The sequence below is a fragment of the Melospiza melodia genome, chromosome 9, assembly GCF_035770615.1.
Source record: "Melospiza melodia melodia isolate bMelMel2 chromosome 9, bMelMel2.pri, whole genome shotgun sequence".
In the NCBI taxonomy this organism is placed as follows: domain Eukaryota; kingdom Metazoa; phylum Chordata; class Aves; order Passeriformes; family Passerellidae; genus Melospiza; species Melospiza melodia.
The window spans coordinates 33049080-33062519 of record NC_086202.1 but is presented as its reverse complement, the minus strand read 5'-3'; the positions used below and the strand labels follow the sequence as shown (position 1 = coordinate 33062519).

General features: G+C 48.8%; 1 protein-coding gene across 1 annotated transcript in view; it reads left to right on the top strand.

The window, feature by feature from the left end:
- Positions 1–10568: 10568 nt before the first annotated feature.
- ADAMTS14 (ADAM metallopeptidase with thrombospondin type 1 motif 14) overlaps positions 10569–13440 on the top strand; it is a 33908-nt gene continuing 31036 nt past the window's right edge. The window contains exon 1 of the mRNA XM_063164132.1: positions 10569–10789. Within this exon, the coding sequence (XP_063020202.1) occupies positions 10748–10789 (42 nt within the window). The 5' untranslated portion in view covers positions 10569–10747. The remainder of the gene's footprint in view (positions 10790–13440) is intronic.

Here is a 13440-nt window from a genome sequence, read left to right as displayed (position 1 = left end):
ATAAATGGAGGCATGATTAACCTGTAACCATTGGCTGAATGGTGTTTGCTATTCATACAGAGCCAAAACCTCTCTTTTAAATCCCTATTAAAACATATTTTAATATAAAACACTTCCCCAAAAAATAGAAGAAAAGCTTTTTGGAACAGAATAAAACCCCTGTGACTCAATCCATGGGGAATTCCAGGTCAAAAGCTGCCGTGGAAGTGGAATTATGCCCATATTTCTTCCCCCTGTGAGGAGGTGGGTACAGAGATGGGTACTGAGGCTCTTTCTCACTGCTCAGCCTTTGCCTTTGGCTGGAGCTTGTTTGCTGGGAGGAATATTTCAGTGGAGCTTTGCACCACGTGTACCTTGGCTGGAAGACTGCCTCCTTCCAGAGAAAGAAAAGCTTTCTGCCAGAAACCTTTTTTATTTTTTTTTCTGGGAGAACAATAATAGAGATAAGAAATAAATATATAAATCCTCTGTGTGGGTGGTGACAAGGTGGCAAGAAACTTTATCCCAACCCCACCACTTCTCTGTGAAACTCTCCCCAGATAAATGGGCCTGGGAGATCACATTTCTTTCCAGATTATAATTTTAAATATTTTTATTTTTAAAACTTTTAATTAATTTATTATATAATATTTATTGTTATTTATATTGTTATTTATTTATGTTATCTTTCTTTGTTATTTTTATTTATATTTAATTTTTAATTTTTTATCTATTTTATTTTAAAGTTTTTATTTATGTTGTTTTTATTTATTTTAAAATTTTTATTTATTTTATTTGTAAGTCTTATTTATTTAATTTATGTTTTTATTTTATTTTAAAGATTTTATCTATGTTGTTTTTATTTATTTTATTTTAAATTTTTTATTTATTTTATTTTTAAGTCTTATTTATTTTATTTAAGTTTTTATTTTATTTTTAAATTTTTATGTTATTTTTATTTATTTTATTTTAAAATTTTTATTTATTTTATTTTTAAGTTATTTATTTTATTTAAGTTTTTTTATTTTAAAGTTTTTATGTTTTTATTTATTTTATTTTAAATTTTTTATTTATTTTGTTTATTTTAAAGTTTTAATTTATTTTAATTTTTATTTATAATTTTACATTTTATTATAATTTTCTAATTATTAATTTTATTTAAAGTACAAAAATGCAGCTGGTCTTGGCCAGATTCTCCCTTTTTGCATCAGACAGGGGCCCTGGCAAAGGGACCTTGGGCTCCACAGAGGTGAAAGGAACAGGGCTGCTCTGACCTCAGCCAGGGATTTTATTCCTGCTCCTCCTCTCGGGGGTGAGCAGCAATCCCTGGAAGCTGAACTTCACGTGTCTTTGTGTTTTTTATCCATCCAAAAGGGAAAATGTGCCGAGGAGCCAATGTTCCACTGGCACATGGGGCTGCAAGGGGAAACCTGCCACAGCCCCAGCCAAATCACTGCAGCTATCAGAGCCTTCAGGGCTGCGGTTTTCCCCCCAAAAATTCCCATTTTTTCCTGTTTTTCTGCCCAGCTGTGGCAGCTCTGCCAGCTGCACCCAAGTCCCAGAGCCATCAGCTTTTCAAGGCCCAGCTCAGGAGTGTTTCCCTTTCATTTTGGTGAAAATTGAGGGTGTTTGGGGCTGGGGTGATATAATTTCTATTTACAGCAGCAGGGAAGAAGCATGTGCTGGCTTAGGGCCACCACAAATAGCTCTGGACATGAGAGCTCCTAAAATAATATTAATAATAATAATAATTTCCATGTTTTGCTTGCTGGGATGTCCCCCTCCGGCAGAACCCCCCGATGAAACCTCTGCAGAGGGAGCACATCTGGGTTTCATTTTTACAGCCGAAGAATAGTAATTAAGATGCTTTTGCAGAGCCAGGGCTTGAAAAACTAAAAATAAAAGCCATCTAGGCACAATACCAGACCTCCAAGCACCAGAAATTCCCTTTTTTCACCCGTTTTCCCCCTCCCAGCTCCACTGGACCCTGGGCATGGCCAAGCCCCTGTTCTGGGGAGCAGGAATAAATCATGGGCTGAAAGGGGATGGTGCAGAGAAATGGGATTTTTGGCTAAAAACCCAGAAGAGCAATGGCAATGCTGACCTGTGCAGAGGGTGGCAGCAAGGGGAGGATTTCCAAAGCTCCAAAACCTATGGACATCGTGCAAAGAATCAGGCTTGGCTTTTTTTATTGCAGCAAAATGTGCATAAACCACGGAGCCCAGGCTTGGAATGACTTTCTCCTTCTACTTCTCACTTTTCTTACATGAATATTGCAGGGGAAGGGGAAAAAAAGCAGCTGTTTTCCAGCCCTCCACCACCTCAGGGTGCTTCTGGCCCCAAGCAAATGAAAAATTAATTTTCCCCAGCTCGAGCTAAAAGAGGAGATGGGGCTCAATGAAAGCACTCTCTGGCTGGTAGAGGGTCATGCTGGAAAAATATCTGTGGGTTGAGGGGATGAGCAAGGCCCTGGGGACTGGGAAATGCTCAGAAGTTCGATTTAAGAGGTCAAAAAGGAAAAAAGAAAAAGAAGGATTTGGGGTTTACATGCCAGTAAGCTTAATTCTGACAGGAAGATGATAAAAAATTAATGAAGTGGTCAATGTGTGGAGAGGGAAAGGCTGATCTGGGGGGGATGCTGGGCAAGGGTAACCTAGTTTGTATCTAGTTTGTACTGAGCATCATCAGGGAGAAGACAAAGGGAAGGGCTGGGAATGCTGAGGTAGCAGGGATGGATGAATCCCAGCTGCCATCCCCAGAGCTGAAGGGATGCTGGTGGGACTTTGGTCCTAAAGAGAGGCTTTGACACCCTGCTGGATCCTATGGACAGGGTGCACATGTTTTGTCACATCCACATTTTCTGAAAAATCCTTTTGCCCAGGATTTTTCTCCTGGGAAGCTGAGAAGCCTCAGAGAAAAAAGGAAAACTATTCTTATCTCATTTGCTTCTCCTGTGTTGTGATCATCTGGAATGGGTTTGGAGATTGTTTATCCAACAGGTGGTTGTTTCATTGGATTCTGGTGTGAATTATTTGGATTTATTGGCCAATCAGCTGTGTTGGGACTCTGGAGAGAGTCACAAGTTTTCATTATTATCTTTTTAACCTTCTGTCTGTATCCTTTCTGTGTTCTGTAGTATAGTTTAGTATAGCATTCTTTAATATAATATAGTATCATAAAATAATAAATTAGCCTTCTGAGAACTTGAAATGAGGTTCATCATCCCTTCCTGCCACAAACACAATAACATTTCCCTTGGGTGCCACGGCCACCAGGGAGCTTTAAGGCTCTGTGCTTTTGGCAAGGAGGGTTCCATGGCTTCCCACCCATGGCAGCAGGAGCCCCTCACCCCAGTGACCACCTCAGTGCTGCTGACCTGGAGTTCAGCATCTGCTGCAGCTGTGCTTAGAAAAACAGAGATTTTGGGGATATTTTCTGTTTCCCCACGGTGGGGATGTGGCCACGCCGGCGCAGCTCTCCCTGCGGCGCGGTTCCTAGAAGGAGAGCAAGTTTTTCCCTGCTCTTTTCCAAGACTCTGCTGCTGACAGTAGGGGCTGGAAGCCATCCAAGGCTGTCGGTATAAATCTCACTGACCTTGTTTCACCATCCCTTAACTCGCAGCTCAGCCGGGACCGGCGTCGGCTTCCACTTTCTGGCTCATTTATCCCTTTTCCAGCTTTACAGTTTGGGTTCCTGAGCTTGTCTGCTCATCCCTGGGTGGGCAAGGCAGTGAGGGGGGACTCCCAGCCCCTAGAAAACCTCCCAGCAGGGCTGCCAAGGCCAACATCTGGCAGGAATTTGCAGATGCAGCTGTAGCTGAGGAGAAGTGATGCTCAGAGGTGCGGCGTGATGCAGTTTGGTGGGATGAGGGAAAGATGCTTCTGTTTGGATTGGGCTGAACAATGGGCTCTGATCCCAAAAAACACTGCCTAGGTGCCATCAGGAGATGAGCCTTGGTAAGATTTGAGCTCTGCTCCTGCCATGATGTGCCTAAACAGGAGTTTGCTCCTCTCCAAGGTTTCTTGCTGTCACACTCCTGCGGTAACACGGTGTCATCTTTGCTGTCCCATTGCTTCCAGGGGTTTGGCTGCAGGGGAATGGCCTCCTGTCTCAGCTGTGGGATGCTGGGCTCACTGGGGAAGCAGGGAGGATGGCAGCCTTTGGAGATGTGGGATGCAGAGCAGCTGGCCATGGGGAGAGGCTTGGAAGGGATGGTTTCCCACCCTGGCTGGATCAGCTGCTTGGCACACCCAGCTCTCTCTTCTGGGTCCTGGAAAAAGGCATGGGGAGCTTGGGTCCTCTCAGGAATCCACAGCACTGTGTGCTAAATCCATACAAACCCTTCATTTTCCAGCTCCAGTGAAGCCTCACCTTTAAAGGGTTGTGCTGATTCCAGTGGGTTTGGGGTGTCGTGGAAGAGCTTTGCCAGTGGCTGCCATTGTCACTTGGTTCTGTGACAGCATCCAGAATCTTTGGCATGCTGGCAGGAGGAGTTTGGTAGCAGGATATACCAGGATCAGTGTTTTACCCAGGCCAAACTTGCACATATACAGATTAACCAGGGGGAAAAACTTTCCAGGATAAGAAAAGCAAGACATGGCCAAAAAAAAAAAAAAAAAAAAAAGGAAAAGAAATGTTGGCTTGTGGAGGCTCCCTCCATCTTTGGAGGTCTTAAAGTAGGGATTAGGGAGAGATCTGCCAGGAATGATCGTGCCTCGGGGCAGCCGGAGACCAGATGATGTGTCTGTCTGTCAGCTCCCTCCCTCCCTGCCTGCCTCCAAAATCCGGGCTCCCGCTTCTCCTGCTCCTCTCCTGGGCCAGCACAACATCTCCGTGACTCCCCTTCGAGCTCTTGGACTCCTAAAATCCCCCCGAAAAGAGCTGAAATCCTGGAGAAGGGGCGCTTTCCGGGCCGGGGCAGCTGTGCAGAGGGAGGGGAGGATGCTCGGGGGGTTCTCGCTCCCCTCCTGCCCCGGCGCTGCGGCAGCCGCTGCTCCCGGCTCTGATCCCGGCGTGGCTGAGGGATGAGGTCATGCTCGCTCACCCACAGCCCGCCGAGCTCCATCCCTCCATCCCTCCCTCCCTCCGCAGGGCAGGGGGCGATTGGAGCCTGCTGGGGCTCCCGGTCCCCGCACGGCGCCTTGGGGATGCTTCCCTGAGCAAAAAATGCCTTGCTCCGAGCGTGGGTGCGAGTGGGAATCGGGAAAACAGAAACTTCCACAGTGAAGGGTTTGATCTGCAGCCTTGGGAGAAGCTTGGATTGATGTAAAAATAAAGCATACAGACATTAAGCAGAAAAATCATAAACTTGTGTTTCTGTAGTTGTAACTAAGAATATGCCTTAAGTGAGAAACTGCACTGATAAGAAGGTGAAGGGTTTATAATGTAGAAAACTGTATTGATAAGAAGGTGAAGGGTTTATAATGTAGAAAATTGTATTGATAAGAAGGTGAAGGGTTTATAATGTAGAAAACTGTATTGATAAGAAGGTGAAGGGTTTATAATGTACAAAACTGTATTGATAAGAAGGTGAAGGGTTTATATTGTAGAAAACCATTGATAAGATGGTGAAGGGTTTATAATGTAGGGGTGTGGTTTTATGGAATAAGCTGAGAGTTTAGAAGTTAGAATAGAAGCATACATGTGCATGTGAGTTAGAAGCCCATTGGATAAAAATATCCGCAGTGCAGTAGAAGTTAGTAAAGGTGGTAGGTTAGAAAAGCAAAATGAACCTTGTGGCATCTGTCCATTGGGTTAGAAAGTTCTGTATTGCCTTGTAACAAAGAATTTGGGACTACTTTGAGCTATGGCCGACTGCTTGCTCCTCTAAAACCTCAGTGCCTCTGAGACTGATGTTTATCTGAGCAATAAATCCTTCTGAGCCTGAAAATAGCCCCATCCTTTCATTTCCAGCAGTGACAATGATCAATGTGTTACACCTGGGTGGGGATAAGCATCAGGTAGAATCCCTGGCTGTGCCCCTGCCCATCTTACCTGTGCCTGGGATGCTGGGCCATCCCTCCCTGGGCTTCTTCCAGCTGCTTTTAAAACCTCAGACTAACCCAAACAGCTGCAAAACACTTTTCCTCCCTTCTTCTCTTTTAAATTTTCTTTTTTTTTTTGGTGATTTGACCACTTCTTACCAGAAATCAGCCTGTGGTGAGGAGGTGATTGTGCAACCTGAGTGCAGGGGCAGCTGTTTCAGAGCCTTTTGGATTAACAAACAGAAGGTTTGCATCTCTGGGAAGAAACATGTGGTGAGCTAGGGCTGGAAATACAGCCCTGTCTCCTCACTCTGATACACCCCCAGCTCCTGGCTCCCAAACTTACGATATTATGGGCAGAAAAGCCAGTTTAGGTAATTGGTGGAGATTGCTACAATTTTATTAGCCCTAATGCCCTTCCCTCCAGGAGGTTTGCATGACTGAGCAAAGCAGCAACCAGTGCCCATAAAAGCACAAAAATAGACTCAAATAAGTGGGTTTGCTATGGGGTTTTTTGGGTTTTGTTTTGTTTGATTTTTTTTTCTTGTAAGAAATCCTTCCAGCCTTTTGTAAAAGTTTTTCCAGCCCTCAAAATCAAGATTAATTGTATTTGGGGGCCAATAGCTGCATCCACTGCTGGTGGAGGGGATTTGGAACATTTCACCTGGGCCCTGGCTCTGAGTGGTACCTGGTGGGACAGGCAGGGCTTGGACACTGCAGCACTCCAGGATGGCCAGAAATTGGCACTGCCAGATGGAAATCAGGCTTTGGGAATACTGGCTGGAGCCTCCTGCGGGAAAAGGAGCCTGATTTGGGGTTTTGGAAACAGCAGCTGTTGTCAGCTTTCTTCTCTGGGAGCTGGAAGGAAAACCTGCTCCTCTCCAGGCCTAGAGGTCACCTAAATAATGGGAAAGTGCCCAGACCCACATCACTGGTGAATCTCCAGGCTGCAGAGGGAAGCCTTGAATCATAAAGGATCCCAGAGTGCATTATCCATGGAGGAAACGGGGGCACGAGATAAAATAGCACCCAAGGAGGGGAAAAACAGGAAAAGGAGCCATTTGGACTCCAAAATGGAAAGGAAAAGGTTAAGCCAAAAGTCAAGGAGAAGGGTGGGACAGAGTTAAAGGCTGGGAAAGGCAAAGTCAGGAGACAAAGGGGAGAATGGAGGGGCCAAAGCAGAAGGAAAGGACAAGGGGAATTTGCCTTGCTGCTCCTCTTTCCATCCTCTATGACAAGAACTGGGAAGACAAAGGCTGGAATAAACAAATTTTTCAGACTTAAATGATGTATTGATAGAGATAACACCAAAATCCACACTAATATTATTATATGAATATTTCAGTCAGGTAAGACCAACACTTAGTGTCACAGTGTGGGTGACAAATGAACATCATCTCATCTGTGAGTCTGAGAGATCCCCTTGGAACTTGTCTTTTCACCAGGTCCAGCATGTTCCAGGTACCCAAATGTGTTTAATTATTACCTTGAGAAGGTAACAAATGAGGCAAACTGTGCGTCAGGTCATTGCCATTGTCATTCAGCCAAGCTTTTGCTGCCAAAGCCAGAGATTTGTTAACATCAGGGGAGGCATAGAGGGACTGGATGAATTCACAGATCTTGTGGATGAAGAAATAGTTTTTGCCTCTGAAAAACAGTAATTAAATGATGCTTTCCAGAGCTGTTCTTCACAAGTAAAGCATGCCCTTTATTGCATGTTTCCTCATAAATCTTTTCAGCCAAAGTAAGGGCTCATTCCAGCTTTGATGCTCCAGCGGGTGCGTATCTTCCAAAATCATCCTAAATGCTCGAAGCACAAATTCTTTTTCTATCTCTTCTGCAAAGAATCTCTTGCAGATCATTTCTCCTCTTTAATTATAGATTGCACAAAGCAACAGAAGCATGAAAACACTTAGAGTGGCAATTAAAATCTGTTTTTTTTTTTCCAGCTTGAAATTCTCTACTTGAAGTGAGTGTATTCCTCTCTCCTTTTGGGGAAATCCTGTGTAGCTACTGGGAATTCTGGACTGGATTTTGATCACTGCAGCCTCAGCTTCTCCTCTTTGCCCCCAAACCCAACCCAGTCACACAGCTGGAAGGCAAAGCTCTCCCCTCCTCTGGAGGGATGCTCTGGCAGCAGGACACAGGAGAGTGGTGTCTCTCCAGAAATGGCTGCAGCAGGACCATCTCCAAGGGGTTCCCCATCTCCACCTCTGGATCCTCCTCCTGGCACCAGCAGCCCCACCATCCTCCCACACCTGCAGGGGGGGTGAGCAGGGCATTTTCCCAAATACTGATCCTTTCCTACCATTCTGGGCATTGCTGTGCTGATGGAACAAAGCTCCAGCTGGGGTCCTACCAAAGATGTCCAAAACCAGAATCCCAATTCCTGACAGGAAGCTTGCAGGCTGGCACGTTGTTTTCCCTGCTTGCCTTTTCCCTCGTGCTCTGGCCTGTGTGGCAGCTTGGATGAAAGTTCCTCAAGGCAGGAATCACCTCTTGGGAAAGGTTTTGGCTTGCTCAGTGTAACCTCAAGAGCTGCTGGGCCCCACAGCAGTAAAATCCCAGCACAAGCAGCACAACTGGTGTTACTGGTGTCCAGCACAGTCCCTTCCCTTCTGGAGTCCTGTCCAGAAGAACAAATTAGCTGGACACAGCAAATGGAAACAGTGCCAGGAGGTTTGTTGCTCCGTGCTGATGGATGCCCCTGGATCCCTGGAAGTGTCCAGGGCCAGATTGGACAGGGCTTGGAGCACCCTGGGATAGGGGAAGGTGTCCCTGCCTGTGGCAAAGGGGTGGAGCAGGATGATCTTGATCTTCCAACCCAAACCATTCCATGGTTCCATGATGTGGGAAGCCCTTTCAGCACGGTGCTGGGTTTGTTGAGTTCTGCTGAGTTTTTTTAGGGGAGTACTGGGTTTATTTGCCCCTTGTCAGGGTGGTGAGGAGGAGGAGCCTGAGGAAGCACTGCACGTATTGAGCTGTGGGCTCCCAGCTCTGGAGCTGTGGTGGTGCCCTTTGGAAAACCCAAGGAGTGTGGGTTTTCCTTGGAGAGCCAGCAAGAGGGCATCCAGGAGCAAGGCCAGCACCTCCTTCTGACTGTTTGCCCCCCAAAAACAGGAGGAGAGGGAAGAAAGAAAAATTAAATGGGATCATGGAATGGTTTGGGTTGGAAAGAACCTTAAAACTTATTGCTTTTCAACCTCCTGCCATGGGCAGGGACACCTTCCACTACCCCAGGTTGCTCCAAGCCCCATCCAACCTGGCCTTGGGCACTGCCAGGGATGGGGCATCTTCAGTTTCTCTCTTGGGGATGCTTCCACATCTGGAAGACATCCCAGCTGTTTCCAAACGGGATGTTTACCTCCAGAGCTCTCACGGCGGCAGCGCCCTGAGCTGGGGGAGGATTCGGCTCTCCCTGTGGAGCATCTCCCTCCGTGCGGGGCCGGGGGTGCGATCTGGGGACCGGGGCAGGGCCGGGGGCGCTCCCCGGCTCCCGGCGCGTCTCGCCTTTGTTCGGGCAGCGCTGGAGCCGGGCGGCCGCGGGGCGGGGAGCGATGGGGAGGCGGGATGGTGGGAGGGAGGAAAGGAAAGGGAGGGAGGGCTGCCCGAAAAGGCTTTTTTTTTTTTTTTTTTTTTTTTTTTTTAAATCTCCAAGAAAAGAACGATCCACAGGCAACGCGAGAACTTTCCCCCCCCAAACTCCCCCAACCCCCCCCGCTCCGCGTCTTTAATAAGAAAACTATGTTTAAAAAATTTTTTAAAAATTCAAAGAAATTAAATTAAAACGAGCCCGACCTCCCACCCCCTGGCCCAGACCCGGCCCCCGGCCCGCCCCACGCCGCCCGGGAGGCGGCAGAAGCGGCGGCGGCGGCGGCGGGAGCGCCGGTGGCCCCGGCGGCGGCGGCGGCGGCGGCGGCGGCGGGGGGAGGCGGTCGCCGGGCGCCGCCCGCCCCGCATCCCGCATCCCGCCGGGCCCGCATCCCGCCGCCGGCCCCAAATGGATTATCTGCGGCTGGTGCTCTCCTGCCTCGTCCCCCTGCACGGCTGCCTGGCCGCCGGCAGCGCCCCAGGTACGGGGGCACGGGGGGCTGGGGGCTGACAGGTGGCTGCGGATGGGGAGAAGGGAGAGGGATCCCGCTGCTGCTGGGGGGCGGCTTCAGTGGGAATTGGGGGAGATGGAGGCTGGGCGAGAAATAGTTGGCGTGCTTGGCGTGCGAGGGGACGTCAGCCCGAGTTCCTTCTGCTACGCTGGACGCACCCGCTTAAAACTACAAAGCGGAGCCGGGTCGGGACGGAGAAGCTGCTGTGGGCTCCGCCGGGCCCCGAGAGGCTCCCCCGGCTGGGGTGGCCCCGCGGGATGCTCCGTGCGTGCCCACGGCCCTTTGCTCGCCGCTGTCCCCGCAGAGCTGCTCCTGTCCGGCAAGCTCAGCGAGTATGGAGTGATCGTCCCCTTCAGCACCGACTGCCGGGGCCGCTTCCTGTCGCACGTGGTGTCCGGCGAGGCGGCGGCGGGGCTCGGGCAGCCCGCCTGTGCCCCGGGGCCAGCCCCGCTCCCGGCCCGGCCCCGGCCCCGGCCCCGGCGCAGCCCCCCGGAGGAGCCCCCCCAGCGCCGCCTGCTCTACTTCAACGTCACCGTGTTCGGGACGGAGCTGCACCTCCGGCTGAGCCCCAACCAGCGCCTGGTGCCGCCGGGAGCCGTGGCCGAGTGGCAGGAGGATTTCCAGGTGCTGTTCCGGGAACCCCTCCAGCAGCGCTGCCTCTTCACCGGCGACATCTCCGGCATGCCCGGAGCTGCCGTGGCCATCAGCAACTGCGATGGGCTGGTAAGCTGGGGGCTGGTGGTTTTGGTTTGTTAGTTTGAGATTTCATTAATTTCCAGATTTTGTTAATTTCGAGATTTTCCGGTTAGTGTGCTAGTGGGTGTGGTGGGTTTTAGTGCTGGATAATCACTTACCTTTTTGCTGTGAGGTAGGATTAGGAGAAAGGTGAAGTAAGCTCGAAACTTTTTTAGAGTATGAAGAAGAAATTATTAGCAGTAACTAAAAGAAAGAGTAATAAAAATCATAACGAAACCTTCAGAACACTTTTCTCGCTGACAATATAAAGAGACAAAACGTAAAATTGTTGCTTCCCTAAATGCCTCCCATGCAGAGCCACCACAGGTGCTTTCTGTGTGCTGCCTGTGTTTTGGTGCCTTTTCCTCCAAACAGATGAATCCTGATGTCCTGAAATCTGAATTTTTGGTGACGCTTTACGTGTCTGAGCCATATGCTGCCCTTTAGTCCTTGACAGCAGCAGGTTCCCTTTCCCCTGGGTGTTACCTGCCTGCTCCATCAGGGTGGTTTGTGCACCAGTATTTATTTTAAAGGCTTGGAAAACTTGCCAGCCCTGTGCCTGAAGTGCCTGCTGCCCAGATGCTGTTGCCTCTGGGACGGGGACCCACACTCATGGTGATGCTGTTCCATCCTTGCCCACCCGTGTTTTACCTTGAGAATGCTCCAGGAACTTTTCCTCTGCATTTCCCACCTCTTAAATGGTGCTGTGTGAGCTGCAGCACCTCCTGAAATCACTGCTAGCTGCAGTCTGGCTCCCACCAAGCATCTTTTTGCAGGAGGATGTCTTTTTCTTTTTCTTTTTTTTTTTCTCCCTAATCACTCAGGGGCTGGGAGGCTCTTGGCTTTCTGAGCACAGTTCAGCATCAGTAACTTGCTGCCACAGCGCTTTAATTCCTTTAAATGGCTCTGTTACCTCATTATCCCCAGCATCTGCTCTGCCTGTGGGTTCCCTACCTTTGATACGCTTGGGGAAGCGCTTATTTTTTAATACCCTTGGCCCGCTGCCCTTCAGATTTCCTTTGAGCCAATTTAAATCTTGTTTTAGATGCCAGAGTTTGCTGTTTTCTCCTGGTGCCACTTAAACTTACTGCTGGGTTGGAAGAAATGCCTTTTTTTGTGCCTTTTTAAAAATATTTTTTGTATATATTTCTTTTTTAGTTGCTTTATTCTGGGAGCTCCTTAAGCCAATTTTGGCCACCAGCACAAACAATTTGGCATTCCTTTCTTTTTATACAGTGCCTGATGCTACTGTACAAGCAGAAATGATAGAGCAGCACAGCTAGAAATACGTATTTCGCCTACGTACAGGAATCACATTTTTTTAGCACGTAATCCACACCTTTTGAAGCATCCTTTTGGGAATGGGCTGAGGCTGTGGACTCGCAGACATTTCTCTGTGGCACGGATTGTGCTGGGGCTGGCCAGTGTGGGCAGGCTTGGAAGCTTTAAAGGCATTTCCTACAGACCCAGCAGAGAGTGCCGAGTCTGGAGCAGAGAGCAGGGTTTGGAGCAGAGAGCAGGGTTTGGAGCACAGAGCAGGGTTTGGAGTGTGCAGGTTCCCTGGCAGATCTCACTCCCTTTGGCATCACGAGCTGAAGGATGCTGGAGGCCACTGGCAGCTGATCTGTGTCCTGCTGTGGCACAGCTCTGTGAGTTTTCTTCCCCAGAGCCCACTCTATTGTTAGTGTCAATCCCAAGCAGGCTTTAATTTAACTTTTCCAGGCTTTCCTAGGCTTTAGCCCCACGTTTCCCCCTCGCAGCCCCTGGCACACCTTGTTGGTTGTCATTCTTTTTGCCCTTGTTCCAGCTGGGTTAGGGTGTAGCTTGTACCATAGGATGATTTTCCATGTGGATTTATGCAGCCATATCCTGCCACCCATGAATAAGCCCACCCTTTTAAGCCTGTGTAAAGGAAGAAGTGGCTTTTCCGCCATAATAAGGATTTTTTTTTCTATTTCCCACAATAAATTTATTGCTGGGTGGCCACCGAATCAATATCCTGGCTTCCACCAGGAATTTCCAGAGCTGGTCTGGTGAGGGACACGAGGCTGAGGGGACAAGCAGGTGCTCAGCTCCCTTGCCCTCATGGAACATCCAACATCACAGTTAGTTTCTCTTTTCCATGGGCTTTCTGCTGTTTGGCCCTCTGGCTTAAGTGAGTCTGACATCTTCAATCTGCTCAGGATCTCAGCTTTGGAGGAGTGAGGAGATCAAGAGGATTCCCTAAAAGCAGTGAAAAGAGCTTGATTTAGGAAACAGAGCAAGAAACAGAACCGAATCCTGGTTCTAGGAGTGGATGGGATGGGAAGATGATGCTGATGACCTGTTGGAGAAGCAGCAGAGCACCTGGGAGGGATGCACGTAGTTAGGAATGATGCTGATGGGCTGGAGGAAACTCTTCCATGAGCAAGGACCCTGGAATTGCTATGGACTTTAGCTGGGAGGTGTCCATGACCTTTGGGAGGGGGTTGTGGTTCCTGCATCCCGGGATAGCGCGCGTGGGAGGCGCGGGGCCGCCGCTTCCTGGGCAGAGGAAGCGCTCCGGGATGCTGCGGATGAGGGCTGTGTACACAGAGAGATTAGGCCGTGTATAAACGGAGACTGAGATTATAAATAACGGGGGGGAGTGCAGGAGAGGA